Source organism: Miniopterus schreibersii (genome assembly GCF_964146895.1).
Source record: "Miniopterus schreibersii genome assembly, chromosome: 21".
NCBI classification, from domain to species: domain Eukaryota; kingdom Metazoa; phylum Chordata; class Mammalia; order Chiroptera; family Miniopteridae; genus Miniopterus; species Miniopterus schreibersii.
Window position 1 is genome coordinate 6677761 of NC_138123.1, and position 27758 is coordinate 6705518.

General features: G+C 52.0%; 1 protein-coding gene across 1 annotated transcript in view; it reads right to left on the reverse strand.

Moving 5' to 3' along the window:
* The window catches only part of CAPN8 (calpain 8), a gene marked incomplete at its 5' end in the record, with an annotated part of 31300 nt that extends 10074 nt beyond the window's left edge, over nt 1-21226 (reverse strand). Inside the window, 12 exons of the mRNA XM_081124073.1 lie at nt 3-214; nt 2032-2043; nt 2781-2956; nt 5575-5735; nt 6416-6490; nt 8559-8644; nt 10135-10218; nt 10387-10555; nt 11379-11512; nt 12185-12303; nt 18846-18915; nt 20990-21226. Of these exons, the coding sequence (XP_080980199.1) occupies nt 3-214; nt 2032-2043; nt 2781-2956; nt 5575-5735; nt 6416-6490; nt 8559-8644; nt 10135-10218; nt 10387-10555; nt 11379-11512; nt 12185-12303; nt 18846-18915; nt 20990-21226 (1535 nt within the window). The remainder of the gene's footprint in view (nt 1-2; nt 215-2031; nt 2044-2780; nt 2957-5574; nt 5736-6415; nt 6491-8558; nt 8645-10134; nt 10219-10386; nt 10556-11378; nt 11513-12184; nt 12304-18845; nt 18916-20989) is intronic.
* Nucleotides 21227-27758: the final 6532 nt, after the last annotated feature.

The following is a 27758-nucleotide window of genomic DNA, read 5'->3' on the forward strand; positions in this document are numbered from 1 at the left end:
ACAGGGCCCCAGCCCTCCTCTCCGAGAACACCCGCAGGCAGAAGTCACCATCCTGGAAGGGCTCGAAGGTGGATGGCACCACCACGTACTCCCCCGGGGACAGCCGGCCCCGGGTAGAGACCTCCCGCAGGTTCACGTAGGTGCTTGACTGGGCCAAGGGCTGGTGGCCCAGGAAGAAGCGCTGGCCCAGGTGCACATCGGTGTGACTCTCCAGCTGTGGAGAGAGCAACGGTCAAGGGCAACTCCGCTGAAACCCTGGGAGACAAGGGCCAGAGCTCGGTTTCATTTTCTGATTTAGGGATGGGTGACTTTTGACCCTGGGCTAAGAATCAGGGTTAACCCAAGGGCGCCTTGGATTCTGTTGTGAACTCACCAGGAACCAGGCCCTGTTTCAGTCACTGACCTTGACTCTGTGACCTTGGCCAGACCCTTAGCCCTCTTCCTGGTTAAATGAAGGGTCCAGCAGCAGGGTCCCCGGGGCAGGCTCAGCTTCTCTCTGGGTCTTTGTCCTCACGAATCACCCACTCACTGAATCCAACCCTCTTATTCTGCGGCTATAGTTGGGGTGTGGCCTTGAGGGCCCACACGGGCCTGGTCCTCGTGCCCTGGCCGGGTAGTTCAGCTGGTTAGAGCATCATCTCCATATGCCAAGGTTGTGGGTTTGATACCCAGTCAGGGCACATACAAGAAACAACCAGTGAATGCACAAATAAGTGGGGCAACGAACCAATGTTTCTCTCTCTTTCTCTCTCTCTCCAAAAAAATCAATTTAAAGAAAGGAGAGAGGGGTTATTAACTAAACAAATAAATAATAAATTAATAAATAATAAATTAATAAAATAAAATAGATCGTGGTCCTCAAGCAAAAGCAAGGTGATCAGGGCAGGCAGGGCGGGAGGGCAAGGATGCAGCTGCTAGGGAGGCAGGCGGGGGAGGCGCAGCCAGGCCTCCCTCCGGGCCTTGGCTCTCCTCAGGGCGGGGAGATGCTCCCAGTGACCCATCTGTTTGCCGGAGGGAGAAGGAGGCTGTGGGTGTGTGACACAGGCTAATTAGTGGCTGCAGAGTGCTTCAAAACATAGGAGTCGGAGTTATTATTGCTGTAATTAAGCCTCCCCTGGCACCATATCTTTATGGCCAAGACGCCTGTGACAGAGGCCAGGTGCTGATAAGCTGCAAGGGCTGTGACATCTGTGTGACCTGGAGCCAGAACGCCCACCCCAGAGTGGACAGTGTTGGACAGTGTCCATTCATAATCACCAGACCCTCTTCGGGCCACTGGTCTGCTAAGCAGGGGAGAAAGCAGGGCCACCTGCCCCCTCTGCCCTGGACAGGACTCCACAGGGATCCCCAACCAGCCCTTGCTGACCTGAGTATAACGGCAGCCGCAACTCTGGGACCCCCCTGAAAATGCTTACACTGTGGTCAGGAGAAGGCCGGGGTGGCCAGCATGCAGCCAGGGAGAGGCTCACTGGGCCAGAACGAATTGGGGGCTGACGCTATGTGGCTGCCACCAAGCCATGCCCATCCCCTCCCCAGGGGTGCTGCCCGGGGCTCCTCCAGCCAACTGGCCAAGGCAGATGGGAGAATGGACTGAAGCCTGGGATGGTGGCAGGAACCCCCAGGTGTCAGTATGACAATGATGACATGTCTCCTAACTCGGTTACAAATCATGGAGGAGACGCAGGAAAAGCCTGGAGCTGAAAAGATAAGTGGGAGCTTCCTTCTCTTATCAGAGATCAGGGCGTTTATTCTTATTTATTCTGTCCTAAAGAAGGGGCTAAGCTGTGCTATAATCATCTTGTTCGAATCAGGCCACCAGGCACACAGGGGGCAAAGGTCACCACTGTCCCCTTCCGCAGGGCCTGGCAGGTGGGACTCGGGAGTGTCTTAACCGGCTCTCAGGGTAGCCAGCTCACCAGGGCGCATGGGAGGGAGTCTGTTTGTGGGAGGAGCAGCTGCTCTGTGGCCATCTCAAAGGCAACCACACTGTGTCTTCCCAAACAAAGGACATCGCTGTCTGCACGCACATACCTCTTTGGGGACCTACAGGTCAGAGGAAAACAGCAGGTCACCAAAATTGTGTTAAAACAACCACCGTGAATCCCTCCAGAATTTGCTATAAGGAGCCTCTACCTGTATAAAAAAGGGGGATTCCAATTTGTTCCCGGCCAGGCTCGTCAAGACCCAGAGGTCTTGTTTTAACGTATCTGTCAGGCTGTGAACTCCACAGAGGGTGGTTACCAGTGCAAACTGGCATCTTGAGCCAGGCACTGCAGCCTGAGACCAGAGCCAGCTGTGGTCCCCAGTCCAGAGCCACCAGAGCCACAGATGGCCATGGATGTGGCATCCCTCACTTCAGCCTGTGCCCCATGTGTTCCAACAAGTGTCTTAAGGTTGTCCAGGGAGGAACGGGTGTCCTTGGTTCCTATGTCCAGCCTCCTTCCCCCTGTTCTGTGATGCCCCTCATATTCTTTGTGTCACCTCAAATGCCTTGTACTCCGTGTTCTTGGCTCCTGTCCCCTGAGAAGCCTATACTTTAAAAGAATCTAATAAGCACATTGACACCAAGCCCTCAATGACAGGCAGTTTAATAAATGACATGTCTCCATGTTCACAGCAGAGACTTAGCCATATGAATGAATCTCTAACTGTGGAATCCAGGCATTTAGGTGTGCAAAGAGAATGCTTGATTCGAAATATTCAAGCCCTAGGAAAGGTGTGCTCCAAAGACTGTCCAAAATACTCCAACCCAAGACATCAAGTGTGCAGCGCAGGCTGACCTTGTACACAGCATAGCCGATGCTCAGCATGCCCTGTCCGATCCTCTTCTGTCGCCTGCGATTCTTCTGCATCAGACCCAGCAGCACTTTACAGCGGGGCTCACCGGTGCCCCCCTCCTGGTGGTCATCCACTTCGACCAGCCGGATTTTGAACTGGGGATTGGTCCAGTAAGTGGCTAGAAGTCACCAGGAGGTGGTGATTCCCCCTCATGGGAAGTGAGATGGGAAAGAAAAAAATGAAAGGGAAGGAACTTGATCATCCCAAGGAAAGCAGAATTCGGGCCAAAGTCTACCTTGTAGAGGAAGCAGCCCGGTAAGGTTTCCTTTACCAGGTGTGAGGCATTTTCCCCTACCTCCCTACCCCACCCACACACCCGCAGACACATCTCATAGCATTTGGAAGCTTAGCACGTGTGCATTTGAACAATTAGGAGCCCAGGCGCGCTGCACTGGGGATATTCAAGGTCTCCCACGGTGCCTGGCTGTATTGGGTCCTTCCCCCAAAAGAAGTAACTTCCAGATCTTCCTGGAGAAATGGTGTGCATCTCCTTGGTCTTAGCACCTTCTAGAGGAAGGGAGATCTCTGGGTAAACGGCATGTCCCAGGGACACACAAGGACACGGTCCAGAGGAGGTTAGCTGCCTAGGAGGCCCCTGCGGAGAGGTTATAAAGACAACCACTCTTGCCCCCCTGAAAACTGCCATCCAATGGCCACGTGTTCCCTCTCAGACAGGCCCCAGCTTCAGATCCCAGCCCGAAGCCACCTTAATTGCTGATCCTCTGTCCACTGGCCCAGGGTCCTCACTTGATTGCTTCGGTGCTGCAGCCCACTGATGAGGCACACTCCCTTCCAGAGGGAGCCACTTAACAATAATTAGCAATTAAGAAGTATGCCTGTCACACCACCTATGGATAATTTAAAAGACTGCTTCATTTCAAATGGGATTTTCTCTTTTTTAATCATCTCTAGACATAGTGACTGCACTAGCCAAGGCACAGAGAGGCCACATGGGTCCCCGCAAGGCACACAGCAATTGCAGAGTGTCATTGAGGAGGGTGGGCCTGACCACCATCTCCATGCTGGGGCCTCACCAACTTCAATAACGATTTGCCCCGGGGGGGGGGGGGGAGTTCCTACAGCCTCTAAATAAGGGTCCTACTTCGCCAGAGAACAAGGCATTCCCAGGTGACCTAGAGCCACCGATTATTTTTTTTCTTAACAATCAGATGACTGTCCAATTCCACCTTCCCCGAATCTCACTTCCCAGTTCTTTTATATCCGGCGCAAGGGTGCAGAGTTTATAGCCGAATGTGTTCGGGTTCCAGAGGAGACAGGGGCAGCCCTGTCACCTTCTCTGCGCTCAGCATCGCCAAAGGGCCCGAGCCGTCCATCTCTCCCGACGGCCAGCTGGCTGTCCAGATGGGAGCGTGGAGGGCGCATGCAGGGCCCTAAGCACCCCCCGCGCTTCTGAGCCTCCCCAAACCATCCCTGCGAACCCCCCGCGCGCTTTCTAAGAGCTTGCTAATGGCGAGCATATTTTAATTTCTCCCCCGTGCAACATGAGTGCAACCTCGATGTGTTTTGTTTACTGCTCAACAGGACCGGGGGACGAGAATGGGCCATAAACACAATGCAGGCTGTTGGTAAAACGCTCCCCGTTTACAAAGCGTTCCCCAAGGTGGGTGTCATCGCTCCGTTTCTGGGGATTAGGAAACTGAAGCTTGGACCAGGGACCCGCCCGGGGTCCCACAGCCGGCAAGCTGAGTGGCAGTGGTAGAAAGGGGACCTCGGCCCTTCCCTCTCTGCCCAGCACCGTCCCCGCCACCAGAGATGGGAGCTCTGGGTTGGATGGGGGGTGAAGGAGAGAGCTGGTCAGACCCAGGCCTGCACGCGAGTGGGCTTTTATTATAATGCGTGTCCACAGCACGGAGCACAGCCCGCCCCGTGAACAGTCTGAGTCATCAGCTTGTCACCACAGACGGGGAGCACCGGCGGGGAGGTGGGCAGTGGAGGAAGCGGGGTTTGCCTTCCTGCATTTTCCTTAGAGATGCGGGGTCGGTGGTTTCGAGGTGTCTTCCCCCGGAGCTGCCCCGGCGGACTCCACCTAGGAGGAGCCTATATACGTGTGCATCAGTGATCGCCGTGATGGGGGGCCTTCCACCCGTTCAGTAAGGCGAGGGTTAGTGCAGAGCAGTGGTTTTGCACCAGGCTATGCCCACCAGGGATGGAGCGCCAGTGTCTCCCAGACCCTGGCTGTGGCCTCGCACAGGCCCCGGGTGCAGCCATCCATGACCCCAAGGTCGGGCCCCTCCACCTCGGACTCGGGCCCAAGCACAAAGCAGCGGCTGCTGGGGGGGGGTGCAGTCGATCAGAACAGCAGATGATCCCCTAGGGAGCCACCAGCCGCTCTGTTCCAGAGCTCAGCGGGACGGGACCAGCCACCTAGGCCAGGTGGGAACAGACAGAGGCCTTGGGCGAGGTGCCCACACATGGTTAGTATGAAGAAGGGTATCCTGGGGGGGGGGGGGAGGGGGAGGGGAAAGGGGAGAGACGCAAGAACGGTTTGGACACAGAAGCTGGAGGATGGTGCCACCTGAGATCAGGCTCAGGCGAGGGGCCGCAGGGGCACTTCTCATCCTCGCTGCCCTGGCCTAGAGGGGGTAGCGGGGCCTCTGAGCGGGGCCCAGAGGCCGGAGAACAGGGTGCAAAGGCGTTGCCCAAAGAGGAACCTATAAAGACACCCAGCTCCGAAGGCCAAGCCAGAGGCGCGGCCCAGGCAGCCCTGAGCCTCACCTGGGTAGTTCGCGCAGCCGCCAGCGGTCGAGCCCCGCGTCCAGCGGCCTTCGAACAGGACCAGGTTCCATTTGTGCACCTCCTCGCTGCTCAGGGAGTCCGGAGACAGGTTGCAGATCTCCAGCCGAGAGAACTGCCTCAAAAAATCCGGAAAAGACATCCTGGGGGCAGAGGGGCCAGAGGGCTCTGCGTCAGGGGAGCTGGGCTGGGATGGGGAGGAAAGGCTGGCCTCCTGGGCGCAGGGAACAGGCCCCGGGCTAGGGCTCAGCTTCTCTCCAACCCACAGATACAGATGCAAATGCACAGGGGCTACTGTCCAATTTCCTCGCTATTGTCAGCTGCTTCAAACGCATCTAAAGAGCCAAGCAAAGAAAATGAACTGCAAACTGGAAGAGGCCCCGGGAGGTAATCCAAACCCCACTCCTCTTTCATTCTGACTGAGGCTCAGCGGAGAGGCGTCCTCTAAGCCATGTCATAGTCAGGTGGGGTCCTTGTTACCTTCCTTAGCCCGCCTGCGAAGGCGGTTGTCCTATTTAGATGGTCAGCTCAACCTTAGAGCAAAGATATGGGAGGATTGCTCTTGTTTCACGGGGAAGATACAGAAGGTGGGGAAGGCAGGTGAGACTAGTCCCTGCTGAGGGCCCAGATCCTGTGCTCCCAAAGCTTTGGACATCCTGGCACAGAGGCGGAATTGGGCTAGGGCACAAGGGGGAGGAAAATGAAAGGCCCCTGGCTGGGACCCACGTGGCATTTCTGGAACACCCAGAGATGCACTGCCCCGCGTCCGAACAGGGAGGGGGCCCACAACTACGGGCCAGCCCCCCGTAGGCAGCTCGCTCACCAGAACTCTCCGTCTTTGGCCTTTTTGTCCAGCTCTTGTTTCTGCCTGGGGTTGATGTAATTCCACTCCGGTGCACTGGGGGGGGGAATCAAATGAGAATTTTAAAGGAAGCAGAGGTGGTTCCTGAAGGGGTTGTTGCTATGCAAACTGTTCACTGCGGGTAAACTTCCCCGAACGGCCAGAAATGGATTACCAGAAAAAAAAGCCTGGGGGAAAGGCAGGACAGTGCGGGAGGGGATGCAGGCCAGGGACATGGACGCCATGGTCACTGGCAGGGTGACCCCAGACACGTGGCAGGAACATTATGCCAAGGCCTTGCCCGAGTTTCCCTCTCCAGGCGAGCTACGCGTTTGTAACTAGGACTCCAGCCCCTGATGGCAAAAATGGGGAAATTAGAGGGAGATGTGCGAACGCCTGTCACAGAAAGGCCTGCCCACCCGTGTCAATGAGTCATTCGGGCTCATCTGTAGGTCTGGGGTGAAGATATTGGGGGGGGGGCTCTGACTGCCTCTGGGCACAAGGCCATGGTCCACTTCCTGAGCCTGCCAGGATGACAGCCAAGCTAGGTTCACGGCAATTTCCCTGAAGTAATGTCACCCTGTGAGGCCACCTGCTGGTGGCCTTTTGGTGGCAATACCTGTGAACTTTGTTCAAATGTCATCTCCAGCTACCTAACCTTTGCAAAGTTAGGTTTTCCTGAAATATGCATGCAACGTCTAAATAGCAGAGCAATATCACGATCCATCTTTTTAAAAAATCTCTTCCCTGAGCGATTTCAGCCAAATGTGAATGGCTCCCTTCCCTGAATAAAAGCTGGGGCGCAGCCAAGCACAGCCTCTAGGAGCCCCAAGGGATCAGGCAGGAGAGTTCCCAGGGCCTCTCTGATGCATCGAAACATTAATTAGATCAGAACCAAATCTCGGAAGGGGCTTGGTACAAACGAAGATCGGAGGGAGGACAAGTTGGAGAATTCTAAATCTGATCTAAATCTCCCAGTAATATATTTTGGGGGGAAACTGTTTAACTTAACTAGACATTGGGCTGAGCCTAGAGATGTTACATCAGTGACACAGGGCCCTCCACCCCAGGCCAGTCACCACCTCCTGCCCTTGAACCTGTCCCAGACTGTTAGAAGTGGCATCGGGAAAACGAAAGAAAGTCAGATGAGCCCTTTGGCAGCCTGGTAAGCAGCTGTTAGTTAAAGTGGCCAAAACTTGGGGTTTCAATTCCATTCGGCCATGACATTCTTTCAGGGCAGTTGGCAAAATTGGGGTTGGGGTTTTGCTCAATCTTAGGCAGTCGAATGAAAAATCTTTACTAGAGGAGGGCCACCCTGGGCCCTACAGACGCCTGTTTCTTCGTGACGCAAACCTGAAGAGGTACAATTATGACCATTCCCATTTCTGGTGGCTTTTCGTCCATGACAGTGGCAAATTCTATATCCTTTCCCAGTGACTGCCTGCCACCCTCGTGCCAGCAATGGTAAATAGGAGGAAACCGGTCCACATGTCTAACACCCTCAGGGACCTTGATTCCAGGTCACTGCAGTCCCCGGGGGGCCTCAGTGTCCAGTCACCACCTCGCACTGACTTCCTGCCAAAGAAGAGCCTCTCTGCTCATTAATGACTTTTCAGGAAAGATCAATACCTGCCCTATCAGGAGCTCCCAGAGCGGCCGCCACTCCATTCATCACTGTCTGCTGTGTGATGTGGCTCCCAGGATAGAGCTCCACTTTCTAAGTGCTCATTTCCTGTTGGCACCGAGGGGTCTGGCCTTTGTCAGAGGGACCAGGGTTTGCGGACTGGAAAGGATCCAATTGTGACTGATCAATCTCACCTTTGGATCACCAAGGCGTGGCGCACAGAAAACAGAAAAACCCTGCAGCGTGAGCCAAATGCACCGGAGCTGTCGAACTGGCAAACGCCACGTGGAGACCCAGAAACAAAGAGTCCAGCTCAGTGGGCTTGGCTTTGCTTTTTCCAGCCTGGGACCACTTACTACCCTTTTCTGAACAGGCCGTGTGATCTCAGGAGGGAAAGCACTGCGGGACTCACTCTAGCATTCGTGTCATCATGATTGTGTCTTTGCGTGATGCCTTCCCGCCCGGGCAGGCAAAGGCTGGGGGACCCAGGACAGCACCTACTCGTCACTCCAGGCTCCCGTCCACTCCACTTCGCCCCACGGATTCCTGAGTCTGATCAGCTTCTCTGGGCGGCCACAGAAATCCACCTGCAAGGTCCACGTGCACAAAATCAATGGCAAGCATGGCCTCCTGCCACCCTGCATTCGTGTCTGCATATCAGATTTTCACTCCGTGTTTCAAAAGTCCCCAAATAACCACGCTTTTATTTGCTTTTCGCATGTGTTTTCAGGCCTCGGTTAACTGCACTATTTGTCACAATTTGGTTGAGTCAATAGTGGATCCAGCACAAAAACAGGTTTATGTCTGCTCTAACTTGGGTTTAGATTTTATAGTTGACTCAGTTCTTAATATATGAGACCGAATGGTAATAGACGCCTTCCCAATAAATACTCAGAGCCCAGCAGTTAGCATTTGTGGAGCCTGTGCTATGGACTAGGCACGGTGCTCAGCATTTCAAATACGTTCTCCCCTCATTTAAACCTCAACACGATCCTGTGAGCTGGGTCAGTTATTATGTTCATTTTAAAAATGAAGACTAAGTTGAAAAGTCGAAGACTCAAAAAGGTTAAGTTAGCCTCGATTACCTAGTTACTAAGAGGTAAATGGAGGCCGGGCACCCAGGGAGGCCGTCTCCAAAGCCCTTACTCATAAATCCATGCATACACCCTCCCCTTCCTATTTACTGGGCAGACACTATGGGCCCCACACAAACACCATGAACTGTGGGGTCTTCAGTGTCTTACTTCCCTTTATCATCTCACGTCATGCCCTAGCCCAATGTTTACACTTATTCCTATCTGGGGACTGACTTGATTAAAGAACATATTCTTGAAACACAAACACATGCAATGAACATCCATGCCGTTTTAATAAATCACAAGAGCCGAGACACCCACTCATTTCCCTTTTTGCCTTGGCCATCGGGAAACCCAGAGCGAAATTAACTTCTCAGTCGTTGCACTGCTTTCAGCCTAGATTTTAGCCCAGATTGTCTGGTGTATTTTACCTTAGTTGCATGGTCTTGCTACATCTATGCTTTTCATTGCAGACAACATCAAATCCTTTTTGGGTACAGGCAGAATATAGTAAATAAATATAATGAGAAGTATAGGCCACACTCTCCCCTTGGGTTGGAGAGTGAAGAATACCTGCATTTCTTCCCGTTATCATATCCCATCCGGACAGCCCGGCAGGTATCACTGCCTTTGTTCTTTCTGGGGAATCTATGAGTTTCTACTGCTTGACCTGCACAAACACTTCTTGGAATAAGCTTAGAATCTAACTGACAATTTCTACAACTTTCTTCCTGATCGCATCTCGGAGGAGAGCCTGGGTTTAGTTAGAGCCCACCGAGCCCTAGCTCAGGAAGGCTGCATTCCCCACCTCCGAGTGGGCCAGAGGCAGAGGGGCCCATGCAACAAGCAAGAGCTGACCCCACATGTGTGGTGTCCGGGGCCCTGCGCAGCCAGAGAGAGACCTCAGCCAGGCGATCCCCTCTCTCTTTCTCTCAGGGGGGCCCTGGACTTATGGCCACATATTGATTTATAACCCTCGCGCTCCCCCTGCCCGACTTTACCTCCTCCACGCCTGTGACAGAGTACGCGTGACTCTTAACCAGCTTCTGGCTGGTGATGATTTCTGTCTCGGCCCCGCTGGAGACCTGCATTGAGAATAAAGTCCGCTCAGGGTGGACCACTCCGGGTGGCCGCCCCTGACCCTCTTGGGGCTGGTCCTACAGAGCTTTCCAAGGACACGCTGCACAGCCATGGGCTCTGCTCTGGTCCCCTGTCCAGTCCCTTCCCTACCGCACGTGGGCAGGGGAGCTCACATCAATGGAACAGGCCAGCAGGGACCCCGCGCGGAGGGCCTTCCGGATGATCTGAAACAGACTGGTCGGTGGGTTCTTCAGGTCAAAAAACTCAGAGATGCCACCCGTGAAATCCTCAAACCCCTCCACTGTGGACCCTCCAGCGAGAGCCTCGTAGGACCCGTTGAGCCTGTTGAAAAAGAAAGAAGACCTGCACACTCCACAGCCATGAGCAACCCCAGGGAGGGGGCCTCGTGGGTGGGGGGCAGGGACAGTGCTAGGACATGGTGTGGTCTGAAGGTGAAAGAGGAGCTTTCGCCGATCTTGCTGTGGCCCGGGAAGGTGCTGAGGCCGCAGTTTCACGTGGCCAACTCAGCACTTGTCCAGGAACGAATCTCAGACCACCTCCCCCCAGGCCACCCACTCCTAGAAAAAAAACAAGGTGTAACCTTTCCAGAGCTCACCCTCGCTTCTTGGGTTTCTGAGTGTTGGGGAGCATGAATAGGTTGGGGGACCCTCCCTCAAGGCATCCCCTGGGACCTGCTGTAGGAACGGGGCTGGAAAGGAACTGGGGTTACAAAAAAGGGTGCCTGTCAATGAAATTAATTGAAAGAACCCAAAAGAAGGCTTTGAACGTGGAATGCCAGGGAGGAGGGCTCTTGAACCAACAGTCAACAGACGCTTGAGTTTGGTACCTGAGTACATGTGATTTCGTATCACTCATTTCAAAATTCACATGGACCTAAGAACTGCCCTTGGGGTTTCAGAGAAGAGAAAGCCGAGTGGCTGAGTGGCTAAGGGGCTTGTCCCCGTTCACACGTTCATGTGGGACAGAGCTGAGCTTGCCAACTCCTGGCCCCAGTTTCTGTTCCTCTTAGTTACTGAGGGATACAGAGCATGGGGTCCAGGTGCTGGGGAAGACCTGGGATGACACCCTGAGTTTGGGGGTAAGGGGTAGGTGAGACACTCCAGGAAGACTGTGGGGCCTCCCAGCTCCTAAGCACCCCACTTACTTGGCGTAGGCCTTCTCCAGCAGCGCGCTCCAGAACTCGCTGCCTTCCTCGGAGTGCAGGAAGAGCAGCTTCCCGTCCTTGGTGGGCAGCCTGTCGTCCACCACGACCTCCACCCACTCGCCGTATTGCCAGAACTGCGGTGGGAAAGCAGGCGGCTGCTCCAGGGAACAGCTGGCGGGTGGAGCGAGTCTCTCCGGGGGACCCGGGAAGGAGCCTCCGTGATGCTCAATGTTCAGGTCTTGGACCTTTAGTGAGTGCCCAGCTCCTTGAGAGCAGGATCTGGGTCTTAAGTATCTGTGCACGTGGCAGATGCCAAAGAAGTCGGGAGGCATCGGGTCTAGTGTCTGAGTTCGTGGTGACAGTGTGTGACTCGGACCCGTGTCTCCTGACACTCACTCCCAAGCACTTTCCTTAAGGCCGTGAGGCCTGGAGGAGACGTAAGGGGTGGATGCCTGGGTGACTGGGTGGATGCATTAAAGCTGGGGTTCTCACCCAGCTGGGGTGGCTCCGTTGGTTGAGTGTCACCCCAGGCACCAAGAGGTGGCCAGTTGGATTCCCAAGGGCACAGGCCCGGCTTGTGGGCTCGATCCCCAGTAGGGGGCATGCAGGAGGCAGCCAACTGATGTTTTTCTATCTCTCCCTCCCTCTCTCTATAAAATCAATTTTAAAAAAAATTTTTTTTAAAGCCGTGGTTTTAAAACTGTTAAAACATAGGATACTGGACCCCAACCCAAGAGCTTCTGAGTCGGTAGATCTGAGTGGGACCCGAGAGTATGGAAAGTAGCGTCAAGGGCAACGCGCGATACCTGAAAATGAAAGATCCCCGCGTAGTTCTTCTGGAAGTTCTGGTCCCTGGGCACCACCCGGTAGAGCAGCTGTTCGTTCAGGGTGAGGGAGGCGATGGCCGCCAGAAGCCAGCAGTCACCTGCACCGGGTCATGGGGGCACAGGGGTCAGGCCAGGCCTGCAGGGTCCCTGCCTTCTCGGACCCTCACACCACTCCTTTCTAAGTCAGACAGTCAGACTCTCTCTTCCTCCTGTGTCTCAAGGTCACGGGCAATAGTCAGCTCCTGCTGCCTCATTGGAAGTCATGTGCTCGGATCAAAAATGTCCCTGGTCGTCCCTGTCACCCCTGAATGTGACCATTTCACGTCTCCAAAGCCCTCATCCAGTGGAAAACGATGGAAAGAGAAAAACCCCCAAATCAGGCAGTCGTGGGTTTTGTTGCTTCTCACTAAGGAAGACTCAAGGGCAGGGTAATATCTCATTAAAAACGACTTCCGAAGAGTAAATGAGGTACCAGAATGTCCTTCCTCTCCCTCTGGTCTTCTTTCCGTCAATGCCTGCGATCAGGGATTCCTCTGCTGAAACCCTCACCTTCCTCCGCTGCTTATGAATGAAATAAAATCTAACAGGACGTTACGCCCCCCCACAATATGCCTGCACCCCAGCCTTTCCCCATCGTAACCCTGCGGGAAGCTGATGCCAATGAGACGCCCGCGTGCGGGGAGCCTGCCCTGGTCTTTCCCACTCGGCTGCGCTTTTGCTCACTTGCTCCCTCTGCTGGCGGCATTCTCCCTGCGACACCACCTGCTGCACCCCCCCAAACCCTCCCTGACGCCTCCCACTCTCCAGCTGCAAGTCACCTCTTTTTCTTTGTGTCTCCTAGAGACTTTAGCTACACTTCTGTGTGCGCTGTTCACAAGCCGCCTCAGATCACAGTCAGCAACCAGATTGGACTCGAAACTCCCTTTATGCATCAGGTACTTGGCAGAGCTTTCCTGACCCCTCCCCTGGCCTGCCGGGGCCCCCTATAAGCTCCCTTCTCAGAGCCCCCAGCACCTTTCCGAGCCCCCTGAGCATGGCTGTCTCTCTCTCCCCCATTCCTCTCCCATCTCCTCCCGCACAGCAAGGGTGTGGATCCTTTCATCCCAGCATCCTCAGCAGGTGGCTGCCACCTAGTAGAGGCTCCATGAATGTTTGATGAATAAAAATAAATAGGCAAATGACCCAGTGAATCAATGAGCCATATTTTTGTTCCTGTACAAAGCCCCAACAGCACCTGACATAGTTTGCATCTGACTCTGGCTGGCATGCGGGGGAAGTGGAGCCCCGCCAGGATATGCGTGATGCTGACAAATTCCACCTCCGCCACCAGCAGGGGCCTTTGCCTTCAGAGCTCGGGGCAGAGGGAGATGACAAGGGAAGACAATCAGAGACACAGGCCCCTGGGGAGTGGATGGGCCGCTGCTCTGCGACCCTCTCTGAGGCAGGTGGCCTCGCACACGCGGAGATCAGAGCAGCCACGCAGCTCTTGTGACTGGGCACCACCTGCCTGTCTTCTGATATGGAAGTTTTGCTCTCAGCCTGAGCTGCTTCCAACAGCCCACCCAGAACATTCCTTAGACATTGTGATTCAAGGCATGCAAACCAAAGTGCCTCGGCTGCTGGTGTGAAATGAGGCTGCCCACCTGGAGGAGAGGTTCGTTTTCTCTTCATCTGCCTCAGTCCTGACATTCACGGGCCCACCTGGCTGTCACGGCGGTCACAGAGCTCCGAGGAGGAGCAGTGGGCGTGAGGGCTCTTGGACCCCTGCCAGTGACTGTACAAGGTGCGAATGGATTGTCATGACAAATACGCTTTTTCTAGGGAACACGTCCAAACGAGTGTGTTCCCCTTCAAAGAGTTCTCCTGGGAGAATAAACATTTATTCTGTTGCTTAAATATTTCAGGGGCTTGTTTGGGGGAACTGCCTTGGAGCCTGTGACATATTGCTTGGGTTCTTCTCGGTGGGGACGCAGCTTGGATCGTGGAGCATAGTTTTAATTTTCAAAAGCAGCCAAGAGGCTTTGTATCCAAGGCTGACATCCATCCACATGGTGAGGTACAAAGTGGCCCTTCCCTGTTGGTGCTGGGGCAGGTTGTTAGATGCCCCCTCCAAAAACGACTGAAAATGGTCTGGCACTCCCAAATCCGACCTGGGGATCCTGACACTTCCCAATGAACATGTGGGCACTCAGAGGGCATCAAATATTAAGCACAGGGTAATGGAGGGTCTCCATGGCAACATGAGGGTGGCCTCCTAGCCTCAAACATACAGGGTGTCCCCCCAAAATGTAAACTTAATAGCTCAGTCAATGTTTCTTTCTTTTCAGATTTAATATTTAATCCATTGGAATTAATAATTATTCAGAGTGTGCATACATTTTGGGGAGACACCCTGTATTAAGAGATGAACTGACTTGAACTCAGATGTAAAAATGCCTGGGAGCCCAGTGGGGTGGGGTGGACTGAAAACAAGGTGTTTTAGATGCAGAAAAACCCCTGTGTACAGTGCCTAAGAGCAAAAACATGCGAAAGGAGACAGGAAGGAAGCAAGAGTCAGGGAGAGGGCACCCTGGCCCGGTCGGTGGGCAGGCAACCACAGAGAAAGCCATTTCAACCAGCAGCCAGTGCAGGTGTGGCTGGGGCTCATCGACAACAAAAACCAAATTTCTCCAAAGACCAAAGGAGGGATGCCCAACAGCAATTCAGTGCGGATCAGAAGGTGAAACAGAGGACTGGAACGCAGAAAGGCCAAAGGGTCAGCGCCGTCAGTCAGGCCCAGCAGGGCTGGTGTAGACTGGAGGGGGTGAACCAGTCACAGCTGGCTCTCAGGTCTATTCCATTTGGCTTGTGTGGTGCCGCCTGCCTAGTGATTGATGTATATAACATAGTAAGGTTTGTGCTCCTTTTTCAATGTCCTATATAAAAGATTCGAAGTTGAGCCTAATAAACAACATAATAGAAGGTAGTGATGAGTAGAAGAGCTGCTCTGAGATATTTGCAAAAACTGCAATGTGATGGGAAAATAATTTGTGATTTCTATTACTGTGCTTTGTTACCTGCATTCATGGCAAAAGGAAATAAGTTAGTGAGGGGTAGGGTAACTAAAGATGTAACAGTAGAATTCTTTCATGCTCTTCTTAAAACAGTGCTCATAACCCACTGGCTCAAATTCATACTAAAGTGTAAATGGTTGTCTTGGGCCCTTCCCTCATAGGAGACAGGACAGTGGTGATAGTGGGGTTGAACCTGAGGGCACTGAGCACTAGGAATCAAGATAGAAAATATATGCCATTAAGAAGGGGGACCCTGACAAGGGCCTTATCCTTAAGGCCCTGTTAGCAAAAGCAAACTTGCTCCATATGGCATGTGACAGGGCAGCAAGGAACTGTCATCTGCTGTCTTTCTGCTTCCTAGAAGTCGGACCCTGTGCTTTCCAGATTCAAACAGTGGGTCTGGCCCTGTAAGTTGGCTAAAGCTTCCCCTGATTACTCACTCATTTAAAGTAACCATTCAGTCCTAGTGAATTGATTTACTTTGCAACAGCCCTTGAAGGAAGCCACAGATCAAAGGGTTCTAGAAGAGAGCTTTGGAAGACGCTGACACCAGTCCTGACTGCAGAGAGCGGTGTGCACAGGGCCCCTGTTCCTGTCTGGGAGGGGGGCGCTGACTCAGAGGAAAATCAACGGCCACCTGAATTTAAATCTTCATTGTTAGTTCTTTATCTTTAGAGACCTTTGAAATGGGCCAGTCATTCCCTTTTCAAAACTAGAATAAAGAATCTAAAACCCAGTTTACTAAAGACAGCAAAGATGAGAAAGGCATCAAGTCTACAGGGGTGAAGAGAGAAATCGGGTCAAGACAGAAAGGAGGGTGGAAGAGATAAGCGCATGGGAGCACAAAGCACAGAGATACAATAAGACAGAGGGAAAGATACGGGGGGAGGCGGGGTAGAGAGAAACCCCAGCACTCACCAGACCCTTCAAAGGAAAGCTTATCTCACGGCTAATCCTGTGCGGTGTGGAAAACAAACCACCACTAGATCAGAAGTTTGGATAAACACGGTAGCATTTGTTACTCAGAGAGCCCTCTCGTTTCTCTCCAGATTCTGGAAGGCTCTCTCTGTTCCTCATCTGTTCAAGAAGGAAACCTTCTCCCCAGTCCTGCAAGCAGCAGGCGTCCGAGTTCGTTTTCCGGAGACCAAGGTCTTGGATGGTTGGAGACTGACATCCTTTAGGCCCATTTGCACCTAAAGCGGTTTCCGGTCCTGACGCATTTGTACAACCAGAGGCCTAACTAATGCCCCCCTGGGTGTTTCCCCGCAGGTGGAGGGACAGCACGGCCACGACTTGCTGTGTGCGGTGCACGAAGCCAGAAACGTGTATTTCACGCACGGGACAGAGTCTGCTTCACTGGCTACAGAGGCCTCAGGAAGTCTGAGGACATGCACAGGCCAATGTGCCAGGGAGACACAGAATGATAGTTGCTATTAGAAAGGTGTCACTTTCATTATATAGACCAACTGATAAACAAATAATAATAATAATTTTTTTAACCTAAAAATAATAATAATAATTTTTTTAACCTAGAGTAGACCCGCCGCGCTGCGTTGTGCTCTCAAAAGCCAACAAGCATTTAATAAACATTAACCCACATCGCACCCCGATTCAACAAGCAGCGCATAGCGCCACCCTGAGCTTCGGTGAGGGGCCTCCTCCTAATCTGGCCACAGCCCATGTGGTTCGGGGCCAGCCCTGGCTCGGATCTCACAGCCACACAGGTGGTTGCGACTCAGCCACCGGCTTCCACCGGGCACAGTGAGGCACCGGCTTTCTCCCTGTTCAGGCTCCTTCTGGTTGACAGGCACTTAGGACCGTCCCAAGAGCCTGGGCCCTTTGGAAAGTCGGACTCAACAGCCCCTTCCCAGTCCATTCATTGAAAACCACCACCTCAGAGCACAGCAGGGAGTAACATTGTGGTAACTATGTACGGTGCCAGGTGGGTACCAGGCATATCCCGGATCACTTCATAAGTTGCACAAATGTCTAACCATTTACACTGTACACCTGAAACAAATATAATGTTCAATGTCAACCGTAACTGAAAATATTTTTAATAAATATATAAATAAATTTTTTAAAAGACCACAATGATACTGATTTTTTTTTAATTTTTTTAAAGTTTTTGGGTTTTTTAAAAATTGATTTGTAGGGACAGAGAGAGAAACATCAATGTGAGAGCAGAACATTGATTGGCTGCCTCCTGCACGCCCCCTACCGGGCATGAAGCCTGTAATCCAGGCATGTGCGCCGGCTGGGAATCGAACCAGCGACCTTTCGGTGCACAGGAAGACGCCCAAACAACTGAGTCACACCAGCCAGGGCAATATTGATATTTTTTAAACAACAACAACGACCAAAAAGCCACCACCTTAGTTGCTGGGCTGATCCAGGGCGGCCCCCATAGCAAGGCCCCACTGACGGGTGGGAGCTGGATTCTGAGGGTTAGCTTGGGTTCGTTTCCTGCACTTCCAGCCACCAGCTCACTCACCATGGTAACGTGCAGGCCTCTTTTCGGAAAAGCTCTTTTCTCCTTGCTTAAAGCCATTCAAAGGAAGAGCTCTCCAAGTCGATCAATTAAAAGACACTTATTAAATACCCTGTCAAAGGGTTAAAACGTCGCTAACAGGGAGCTGCTAAAAGCGTAGATGGGGAGTCATGCTTCCCTGAGACACACTGGAAATTAGGTGGAACACGTAGCTGGAAGTAGAAGGGACAGGAAAGATCAGCCCGTCCCCCCCAGGAGCCAGGACAGGAAGGCTCAGGCTGGGGGGGATGGCGCACATGCTTGCGTGTGGCACCCTGACTCACTCTCACTGCTTTACACTCACCCTCCGCCAGCCCTGGCAAAGGGGGTATTTTTTGTACTCATTAAAGGAAAGAACATTGGAGGCTTTTAAAATAAAGTGCCCTGTGATTTTCAAAATCATAAAGGTTTCCAGCAGATTGAAAACGTTCCCCTGGCTATAACAAGGAGGGGAAAAGAGGGGAAACCTTTGGAAAGATCAAGGTTATCAGGCCTGTATGGATGCTGAGATTTTGTTTGTTTTACTAATTTTCCCCAAGTAGGATCTGCCACTTCGTTGCTCTCATTTCCAGCCCTGTATTTTGCAGCGGCCCCCTGATGGCGGTTTGGAAACGAAGCGAATTCAATTCAGCGCCACGCTGTCCCCTAAAATGCCAGTGTTGTCCCACTTGACGGTGAGGCCCTTGGGAGATGGAGAGCATGAATCTGCCTGAGGCTACAACTTACAGAACTAAACAAAATAAATTCTTCCCGAAGCTTAACTGCCCCTGATCGGAAGGAATAAAAAAGTTTGAGGAGGGACGGTTCTTAATCCTAGGATCCCGGGCCTGTGAAAGAAAGCTTGGCTGGAGAGATAGGATCCTTGCTTTCTTACTAATTATAAAAGCATCTATTATGACAGTTCCTGATTGTATAGACATGGCCATTTTATAGGGCAAATTATGTCCACTTAAGGGTGACGACAGTCAGTCCAGTCTAACAGCCTAATCTGGCGTTACTCACCCCACGTGCCCACAGGCCCAGCCCCGAAACAGACCGGGCCGTCCCACTTACTCACCCAGACCACCTTGACAAATGTCTGTGCGTGTGGCTCCACCAATGATGAACTGAGGGCTGGGACACAATTCCTGAAAGCAATTCGGGACAAAGCACAAGTCATAAGACACCCAGTGATGGTGGCAACAAGGGTACAGTTGAGAGTCACTGAATTCAGACCTCAAAGCAACCTAGGAGGCTATCTATTATGTGTCCCTTATTTTACTGCCGAAAATTCTCCTCTCTCTGCTCCTGGGTCTTTGCTCCCTCTCGACTTTCTCTTCACTTCTCTGAACACCTCCTCTCAATCCCCTTCGAGGGTTCCTCTGCTCCGCTCACCCCCAAGCACCAGGGAACTCCTGGGCCAGGTCCTCAGCCCCCTGCAGGGACCCCATGTCACAGGGCAATAGCCTGCCCCGAGCGTTCTCTCTCGGTGACATCACCCAAACCCGTGGGTTTGACTCCTACGAAATACGCTGACACTTCTCAGATTGCTCCCCTGAGCTGGATGTCACGCTCTTCATACAATACAAGCTCATTCATCTCGTAGCCAATAAGTCTACCAAGTTCTGCTAAAATGTGGAGTTTGGTTTGGAAGACAGGGTGGTCTGCAAAGGCCGGAAACAGGTTCAAGTGTTCTAACCAGAACGGTGCACATTCAGGTGGCCCAGGGGTGCCCCCCGGCTTCCTCACCATCACCATGGAGACGGCCACACACGCCTAGCCCAGCCCCCCTGTCCCTCTCGGACCTGCCCCATTCGACATCTGCAGCCTCATGTCCCCGTCTCCCAGTGGCCTCTGCCCTCTCATTACAAGGGGCCACTGCCCTTCTCTGAAGGCTCTTGCTCTAAACTCACTTTCGCAGCCCAGGCCCTTTGCTCACGCCTGTGCCTTCCTGGGCTCGGCCATGACCCTCTCCTTCCACCTACCCCAGCTCTGATGTCTGTCTGCGGTAACGAACCTGCCCCAACCACCTTCCCAACAGTGCAGAGCCAACACCTGACACAAACAGAGGCCTAAAAAAACACACCCCAAAACTGTCCACTGAAATGAAATGTCACTGTCACCTCTTGAGGTTAGAATATCAAACCAGGGCTCCTAACCTTGATTTTTGCCAACATCCCAAAGACGCCATATGTGTCAAGAGGGGCGGGAGGGTGGCCCTGGGTGGGCAGGAGGGAGCCAGGCAGAGGAGTTACTCACAGGGGTAGAAACTGTTGGGCAAAAATTGATAGAATAAAACTAAAGGGATACAGGCAGCTGGAGTTAAATGAGGGTTTGCCTATATTCAAAGAATTTTCTTATCCTTCCCGTGTCAACCACGGCCAAGAAAATAGGTACCATGACTTGATTTTCCCACCATGGTCTAGAAGGGAAGACATTCCCTGGTGTGTTTTCTTAGGAGGCTTTTTAATTGGCAGACACTGAATAGATTGTCTCAGTTCTCACCACCACCCCTCGGAGGGGGCTCCTGTCCCTGAGGTTAAATTACTTGACGAGGGTCACACAGAGGTGGGTGATGGACATAGGTTTTGGGAGGATGGTTCTCCACTCTCTGCCTTTGAATTTGGGGTGGTGGCAGTGACACCCAGGGGCCCCTGAGTTCCATCTGCATTCACAGACCCACAGCCCCCACCTCTCCACTCGCCAGCCCGGATGGGACAGTGACACAGTTCACGACCTTAAGCAACCCTGAGGCTTTCGACAACGGTGTCACCACTCACCCCTTACCAATGAGGGCATCGCCTTGCCTTGCTCCACTGTGCACTGGCGCAGGGGCCCATGCAATAACTACCATGTAGTCTGTGCCCGTGACGGGCACCATGCTCTGAGCTTTATCTCTAGCACTCCTACCAGCCCTGAGAATTAGGTGCCAGCAGCACGATTTTACAGATGAGAAAACTGAGGCTCACAGAAGTTATCTGTCCAAGATCACACAGGCAGAGCCAGGATTCAAATCCAACTTGTCTGATCCCAAAGCCCATGCATGCTCTTCCCTCTAATCTCACCACCTCTGAAAAAGACTTTTAAAGGGAGAGAGCTGTTCCAAAATATGGGACCTAGGAATTTAGGGTCCAGAGCCACGCCTTCTCCCTCAACTACTTCTCACCAGCAGCGAGGGCCCTCCATCCCATCTGACGCTTTACAACAAGCCCATCTCCTTACCATGGGCCGCTTCCAGACAATGCCTTGAGTTTGGGGAGAGCATGGTCCAAGATCCTTGTAGCCCAAGGCCGATGGGCACGCTGGGAACTCTGGGTCCTTAAATAGGACCCCTGAGTCCAAACACTGCTGCCTTAGGGTCTCAAAGTCCTGGCCCAAGTACTTCACGACCTTCTGGTTGGAGCCAAGACCTTCAGCTGCTGCCCTCTGCTTGGACACTCGCGCTGCCAGGGCTGCCATGGCCATGGTTGGCTCCGTGGGTGGCTTCGTGGGGAGGACAGGAGGGCAGGGCTGCTCTGTGCTCTCGGAGGCCTACCCCACTGGGAGGGGAGCTATAAGGCAGCAGGGAGGGGAGGTGGAGAAGGGAAACATTTCACCCGAGGCCCTGCTCTGGAGGGAAGTGAGTCATGGCCAAGAGCAAATAGTATCCAAGGTGCAAATGAATATGCCCCGCCTTCCCTGTCTGCCTTTCAGATGGCAGTTTGGAGGCCGGGAAACTTCCAGAGCCCCTCCCAGGCCATTAACCTAAGAAATTCATTAGGATCTCAGCTATCCCCCACCTCTTTGCCAGACCTGCTGGCCTCCCTTTGGCCCCCAAGGGCTGAGATGAGAAGCTGTCTTGCAGCTTGAGGCTGGGATTCACCAGGGCTTTGGAGAAGTGGTTCTGAGCAGGTTGGGGACTGGGGGGGCAAGGGGTTCAGTGGGTCTCCTTTCTTTCCAGAAAAATTTGGTTCTATCTTTGCTGGGTGGATAAAAATATCAGAAAGGGGTGATTCACGGAGCAGATCAGAGTCAGCCCAACTGGACGTTGTTCCAACTCTGCGTGAGGTTTTGACCTCTGGCTGCCTGGGTTTCTGTCCCAGCTCCACGAGTAATTAGCTCTATCCCCTTCGGCAAAGCTATTTAACTTCTCTTCCCCTTAATTTTCTCATCTGTAAAATGGGAGGTAATGGTAGCACCCACCTCCTAAGGTTGTTTGGAAGAGTGACGAGACAGGACATGTCATTTGCTTGGATTAGGACATAGGAAGTGCTCAGTACATGTCAGCTGTCATTCCCAGGAACCAGGACCGGAGAGGAGGCCTGAGAATCAGGGCGCTTAGGTTCTCATCTCGGAAGTGAATTAGGGGCTCTGTGACCTCGTATTGATCCCTTTTCTCGGGGCTCCAATCTCCTAGGCCTGGTCTACCCCAAGGACATGGGCCACATCGGTGATTTGTGAACCTTAGCATGTGGCAACCTGGAAAAGGGTCCATCTGCCAGAGATCATGAGTCCCAATCTCTTCAACCTGTGAATGATGCTTCGTTTGGAAAAAGAATCTTTGCAGATATGATTAAGTTAAGGGTCTTGAAAGGGGGAGACGATCGTGGCCCTAAATGCATCACTAATCTCATAGGACAGGGGCACAGGGACATCTGACGACAGACTGAAAAGGCAAAAGTGCACTCTGCCGCAAATGCTCTCCTCCCCACCCCCACCCATCCTTCAGACCCTGAGTGCCCTGGGAAGGCTTTCTGAGCTCCCTATGTGAAGCCATCCCCCTCCTACATGCTCTCAGAGCAACAATTTAAGCAATGTCCCCCCATCCCACCAGCCTCTGAGCTCCACAAGGACACTTGTCTGTGTCTGTTTTGCTCATCACTGTGTTGCCAAAGCCTAGAAAGTTCCAGGTATGTAGTAGGAACTAAATTAATATTTGTTGAATGAATGGACGCCCATGGGTATGAGATACCCAGCAGCTGGATATAAGCACACCAGGTAAATGCACTTGGCACAGCCAGGCAGGGTCATTAATGAATTGGCAAAGATCTCATGGCATGTTTTCCCTGCCTCCGTTTCTCCCCTATGCCTCCCTGGAACATTCCCTGAGACTGAAGTGAACCAGCCCTTCCTCCATCCAACCTCAGAGGGACTCCCCTGGGATTGGATCTCCTTCCCACCCCACCTGCCGAAATTACCTGGCTCATCCCATCCAGGTGCCGCACAAGCCCTTCCTCATCTCGGCAGCTAGGCCTGAGCCCACTTACGGAGTCGTGAAGAACAAAGCCAGTGGAGTCAGGACCAGTCTGTCCTCCCCAGGCCCCTCCTGAGCAGAGGCAAGCATCTCCCTGTCACCCAGCCGGGCACCCAGGAGGAAGCAGCCTGCGCCCGCTGGCTCCACCAACCTGGGCAGATGTCACCCCAGCCTCACGCCCCAAACACCCATAGAGCCAATGCCAGCTCCCTTCCAGGAGGCCCAGGATCCATGATAAAGGCTTATGAGGCTGGGCAGAAACATGCCCAGGGGCAACTAACTACATAAAAAATAATTCTCTGGCAAACAGTGCAGGTGACGGTGGCTCTCTGCAGGGTGTCCACCAGCTGAGCTTCATCCGCTCCCTGACACCTGACGCACAGTAGATGTTCATGTCTGATGAATGAATAACTGGCTAAACGTACAAGTTAGAGTCAAGCTTTGTATCTTGCCTCCTTGGATTGGCAAGAGACAGAGTATAATTAAGCCCAGGGTGGGGATAACTATAAGAATTGAAGTGCAAGTGCATCCTGGTGGTTCTTGTTTCATGCTCGATTCTCTGAAAAGGTTTGCAAATAGGACTTAAACCAAGGCCCGAGGAAGGCTCAGAAAAGAACTGAGAGTATCTAAGAGAAAACAGTAATTTAGAGGCAGCCAATAAGAGCCCTAGACCAAGAGCCAGTAGACCTGGATTCCAGCCCCTGTTCTGTCCCATCCTGCTGGTCACCTGAAGAGGTCCCTTTTCTCCCAGCTCTTCCTTTGCTCATCTGACACAAGAGGACATGGGAGGCCCAAAAAACAGCCTCAACTAGGACACACTTGTCTGGAGGTGACGGGCTCCTGGGCAAGTTGAATGCAGCCATCGGCCCTGGAGCTGGGCCAAGGCCCCCCCCAAAAAAGTGAGGGGCGCTCCTTTGTGGTAACCAGGACCAAGAGCGCCAGAGAGAGCAGCAGCCAGGGGTAAGGAATTTTTAATGGTCTCAAAGCCAAGAGGCTCTGGCTCCAGTAGCTGGTGGTCTCTGCTGCCCCCTAGGGCCCTGTTTCACCCCAACAGGCCTGTGGATTCTTTGCATTTTGACTTCTCCCTCTGACCAAGACCCCCTCCTCCCCCTTCCATTCACAGATGCTGGTCCCTAATAAATACTCTGCACGTCAGACTTCATCTCAGCTTCTACATCCAGGGAACCCAGCTGCCAACAGTTGCTTAGTTTGTGAAAGTAAACATTTTGATGGCCTCATATATGAATTTGCAGAAAAGTGAGCCAGGAAACTCCTATCATCATTCATGATATCAAATTAATAAATATTGTTGTTCACTGTGTTACACAAAATTACGACACTAAAAACAGTATATTTTTGCATTTCAAAAGTTTATGTTGTTTCTTGTGTAGCACTATTTCCCTTATTGCGTTTTATAAGAAAAAATATTTTCAAAGGAAAAAAGCTTTATCATTCATGGCACTTTTCCCCAGGGTTTTGATGACTGTGGCCACATTTTCATTTTGCACTGAACCCTGAAATCCTGTAGCTGGCCCTGGGGGTAGGATCGTGAGCCACTAACTTGGTTGTCCCATACGAGTTAGAAGAGAGGAGTACTATTTTAAGCTCTTATCGGTTATTTATACCTTAATATGAATGCATTTTAGATCCTCTTATGAAAGAAGGTTTTAAAGATGTATCAGGAGAGATTCTGGGAGCACCTCAAACATGGAAAACAGAGAGAAGATGGGAAAGGGGGATGAAGGGGGGACCAGAGGCCTAAAGACAAACTCCAAGTTGTGTCCAAAGTTAGCCTTTGTTAGAATCCTGTTCCTGACACTGATGTGAGCAGTGCAGCCAGCCCAGCCATTAAAAACTACAAATTAGATGTCATTTATTTGAATCATAAAAATAAAAAAAAATCCCCTTACCACCAAAGTACACTGAAACCACGTACAAAACTGACTGAACGATCGGGAGCATCCTTCAACCTCTTGTTTAAGTCTGGCTTTGAATGGCCGGGCTCCAGAGGTTTGCCACTGCTTTTTATTACTGGGGTCCTTCAGAGGGATATTAGTTTCTCAGAGTTCTAAGGAGAGAAAGTATCTGGAGTTAATTAAAACGTGCCGATATTGTCATTTTCCACGTGGGGTGGAAGGAACTAATGTGTAGTTGGGTTATCAGCAAAAGGCTAGTAAAAATGCATCGCTGGTAAATTGAATGCACACCTCCTGGGAGAATATCAAAATTCAGCTGTGTTTTTTTGTGTTTTTTTTTTTACATTCTGTTATGTGTATATTTGATATTTCTGTTTGCATGGCCACTTTGTGCAAAAGTGAGGTCCTGTTAATAACCCTCTAGCTAAAGGTAGCAGAAAAAAACCCAACCAGCCTTATTCTAAAAGGATTTCAGGCTCAGGCTCCTGGAAAGGGGAAAAGAGAAATAACCCAAGAAATTTTGCTCTTAGTATTTTGAGCATATAATACTCAGCTAAGACCAAAAAAACAACAACAAACTATAAACAAATATTGAACATTGGTGAGTAGCTTTCACTTTCACAGTGAATGGGTTAGCAGTTCAGAACTACTTTCCGTGAATTCTTGGATGAAGCAAATGGAGAAATATATGAAGAATGCTGAGGCCTCGTTTCTCCCGGTTGGAAAAGGGAGCTACAGATACGGAAAGAGGGGACTTGAAAACGAACCACGTGGCGCTGCTTTGGAATTGAAGCCCGAATATCATTTCTCCTAATGTAAAACTTTATCTCATGTATTCGCTTTCCTAAAGTGAGTGTGACTTTATTTATCTATTTTTTTAATGACTTACTTACCCAACTGAGAGAGAACCAGCGGGATGGTAAAGCTGGTGCAGAGAGAATTTAAGAGATTAAATATTGCAGGCACTGAATAAAGAATGTTAGGATTTCTGGATTATATTAAAAAACCGGTTAACGTCATACAGGTAATACAACTGTAACCTTTACGGATGGGGGATTTTGGGTTTGATTGGTTTGGTTTGGGGGTTTAGTTTTTGCTGTTTTATTTTTCCCCCTGAAAAATATAATTTGCACATGTTTTTAAATATAAATGCGCTCATCAGCATGGAGCCCTGCAGAGTCTGGGCCTGGTGCAGCGGAGGGTAAGGAGTCAAAGGTATGTCCCCCTGCGGCCTAATGAAATCCTGGGGGGCTTGTCGGCTGGAGCGTGGACAGTGCTCTCTGCAGAGGGGACGGACGCTGTCTGCCATCAGGGTCTGAAATCTTGGCACTTCTGTGGCAACGAGCACCTAGGTCTTGGTTTCCAAATACCATTCTCCGCAAGAAGGAACCAAGGCTCTTGGAAGAAAGGGCCTTTTTTTTTTTAATTTTTTAGATTTATTTAGAAAGGGCCTTTTAAAGAAAAGGTTTCCTTTGTCTCAGCTAGATGGGGTTTTCCTTGCTCTGCAACAACAATATTACATTTGGCCATGTGGTGGCACCAAGGCGACACCAAAGAGGCCTCTGGAGGCGCCATTTCCCACCTTCTGCCTGGGTGTGACATCACCCCCATGGCTCACACATTGTCACTATGGTGTCAAGACTTGACTCTAGACTCATGGCTGTTGTTCAGGAAACTTCGGTGATCTTCACGACTGAGGCTCCAAGAAATCACCCAGCTCCACGAGAGGGAGGAGAGGATCGCTCTCTCTCCGGGGAGGGGAGCCTGTGGGCCTGCTGGTCCAAGAGCATTGTCACCTTTCCTCTGGAGCCCAGCTCACCAGGGCCCCACCCTGGGGAGGGACCTTCTGATTCTCTTGTAAAGACGGACGGCGCTCCCCGCCCTGCTCTAAACAATCCTGGCAGATGTTAAATCTGGGCCCCTCACAACTCTCCATACAGGGGGCCCCTTGTATGAGGTCCCCCAGCCCGTATCAGTGACACGCACCGTGAAGACACCAGCAAGCTTTGCCCTGGGCGGGCTTTGTGGCTATGATCCCTCATCCGATAAACCTGTACCAAGGGCCCTCCAGGGGCAAGGACTGTGCCAGGATCACTAAGTGAGTAAGAGAGACAGCCCCTTTGAGTAACTTCCAGGCCAGCAGGTATCAGACACAGACTCAGCTCTACCGCCTGGTCGTGAGCGCTGTAACAGAAGTTAGATAAAAAATACTAAGGTGATAGCTCTAAATATTCACTATTGTGCTTTTCCATGCATATCCAAGTGCATATCACAGAATGTTCATCAGAGAGCATTATATCTTGTGTTCTTGGTGTGATTTGCATTTCTGACCAGTCCCTAGGTTCCTGGGGTGGAAAGAAATTCCTCCCAGACACTCCCTTCTGAGTATGAGTCAGGAAGCCCAGGCCTCCCCAGCATAACCCAGCCCGAGCAGTGACTGGGCCCACAGCACGGTCAGCACCCCGGCAGAGGCCAGGGATCAGGCATCGGGACGGGCCCCCCTCTCTGTGAGTCTGTGGCCCCCTGCGGGCTCCGGCCTCCCCGTGGCCGTTGACCTTCAGCTGTCACAGTCCTCCTGGGCCTCACCTCCTGACCCTCAGCGGGCAGACAAGAGGAGGCGGTCCTGCCTCCCTCCTTCACCCTGAGCCTGTTGCTCCTGTGATTCTCATTCTTGCCGTGAAGAGCTGAAGAACCTCCGAGCTCTGAGTCAGACACTGGGTGGCCACATCCCTAAGAGGTGACTCAGACCCAGACTCTGCTCCGAGGCCCCTTTGGTCACATTCCCTTATTTGGACCTGGCAGGATCTCCGAGCCCTCTCTCAGGGGCCCCTGGGCAGAGCCT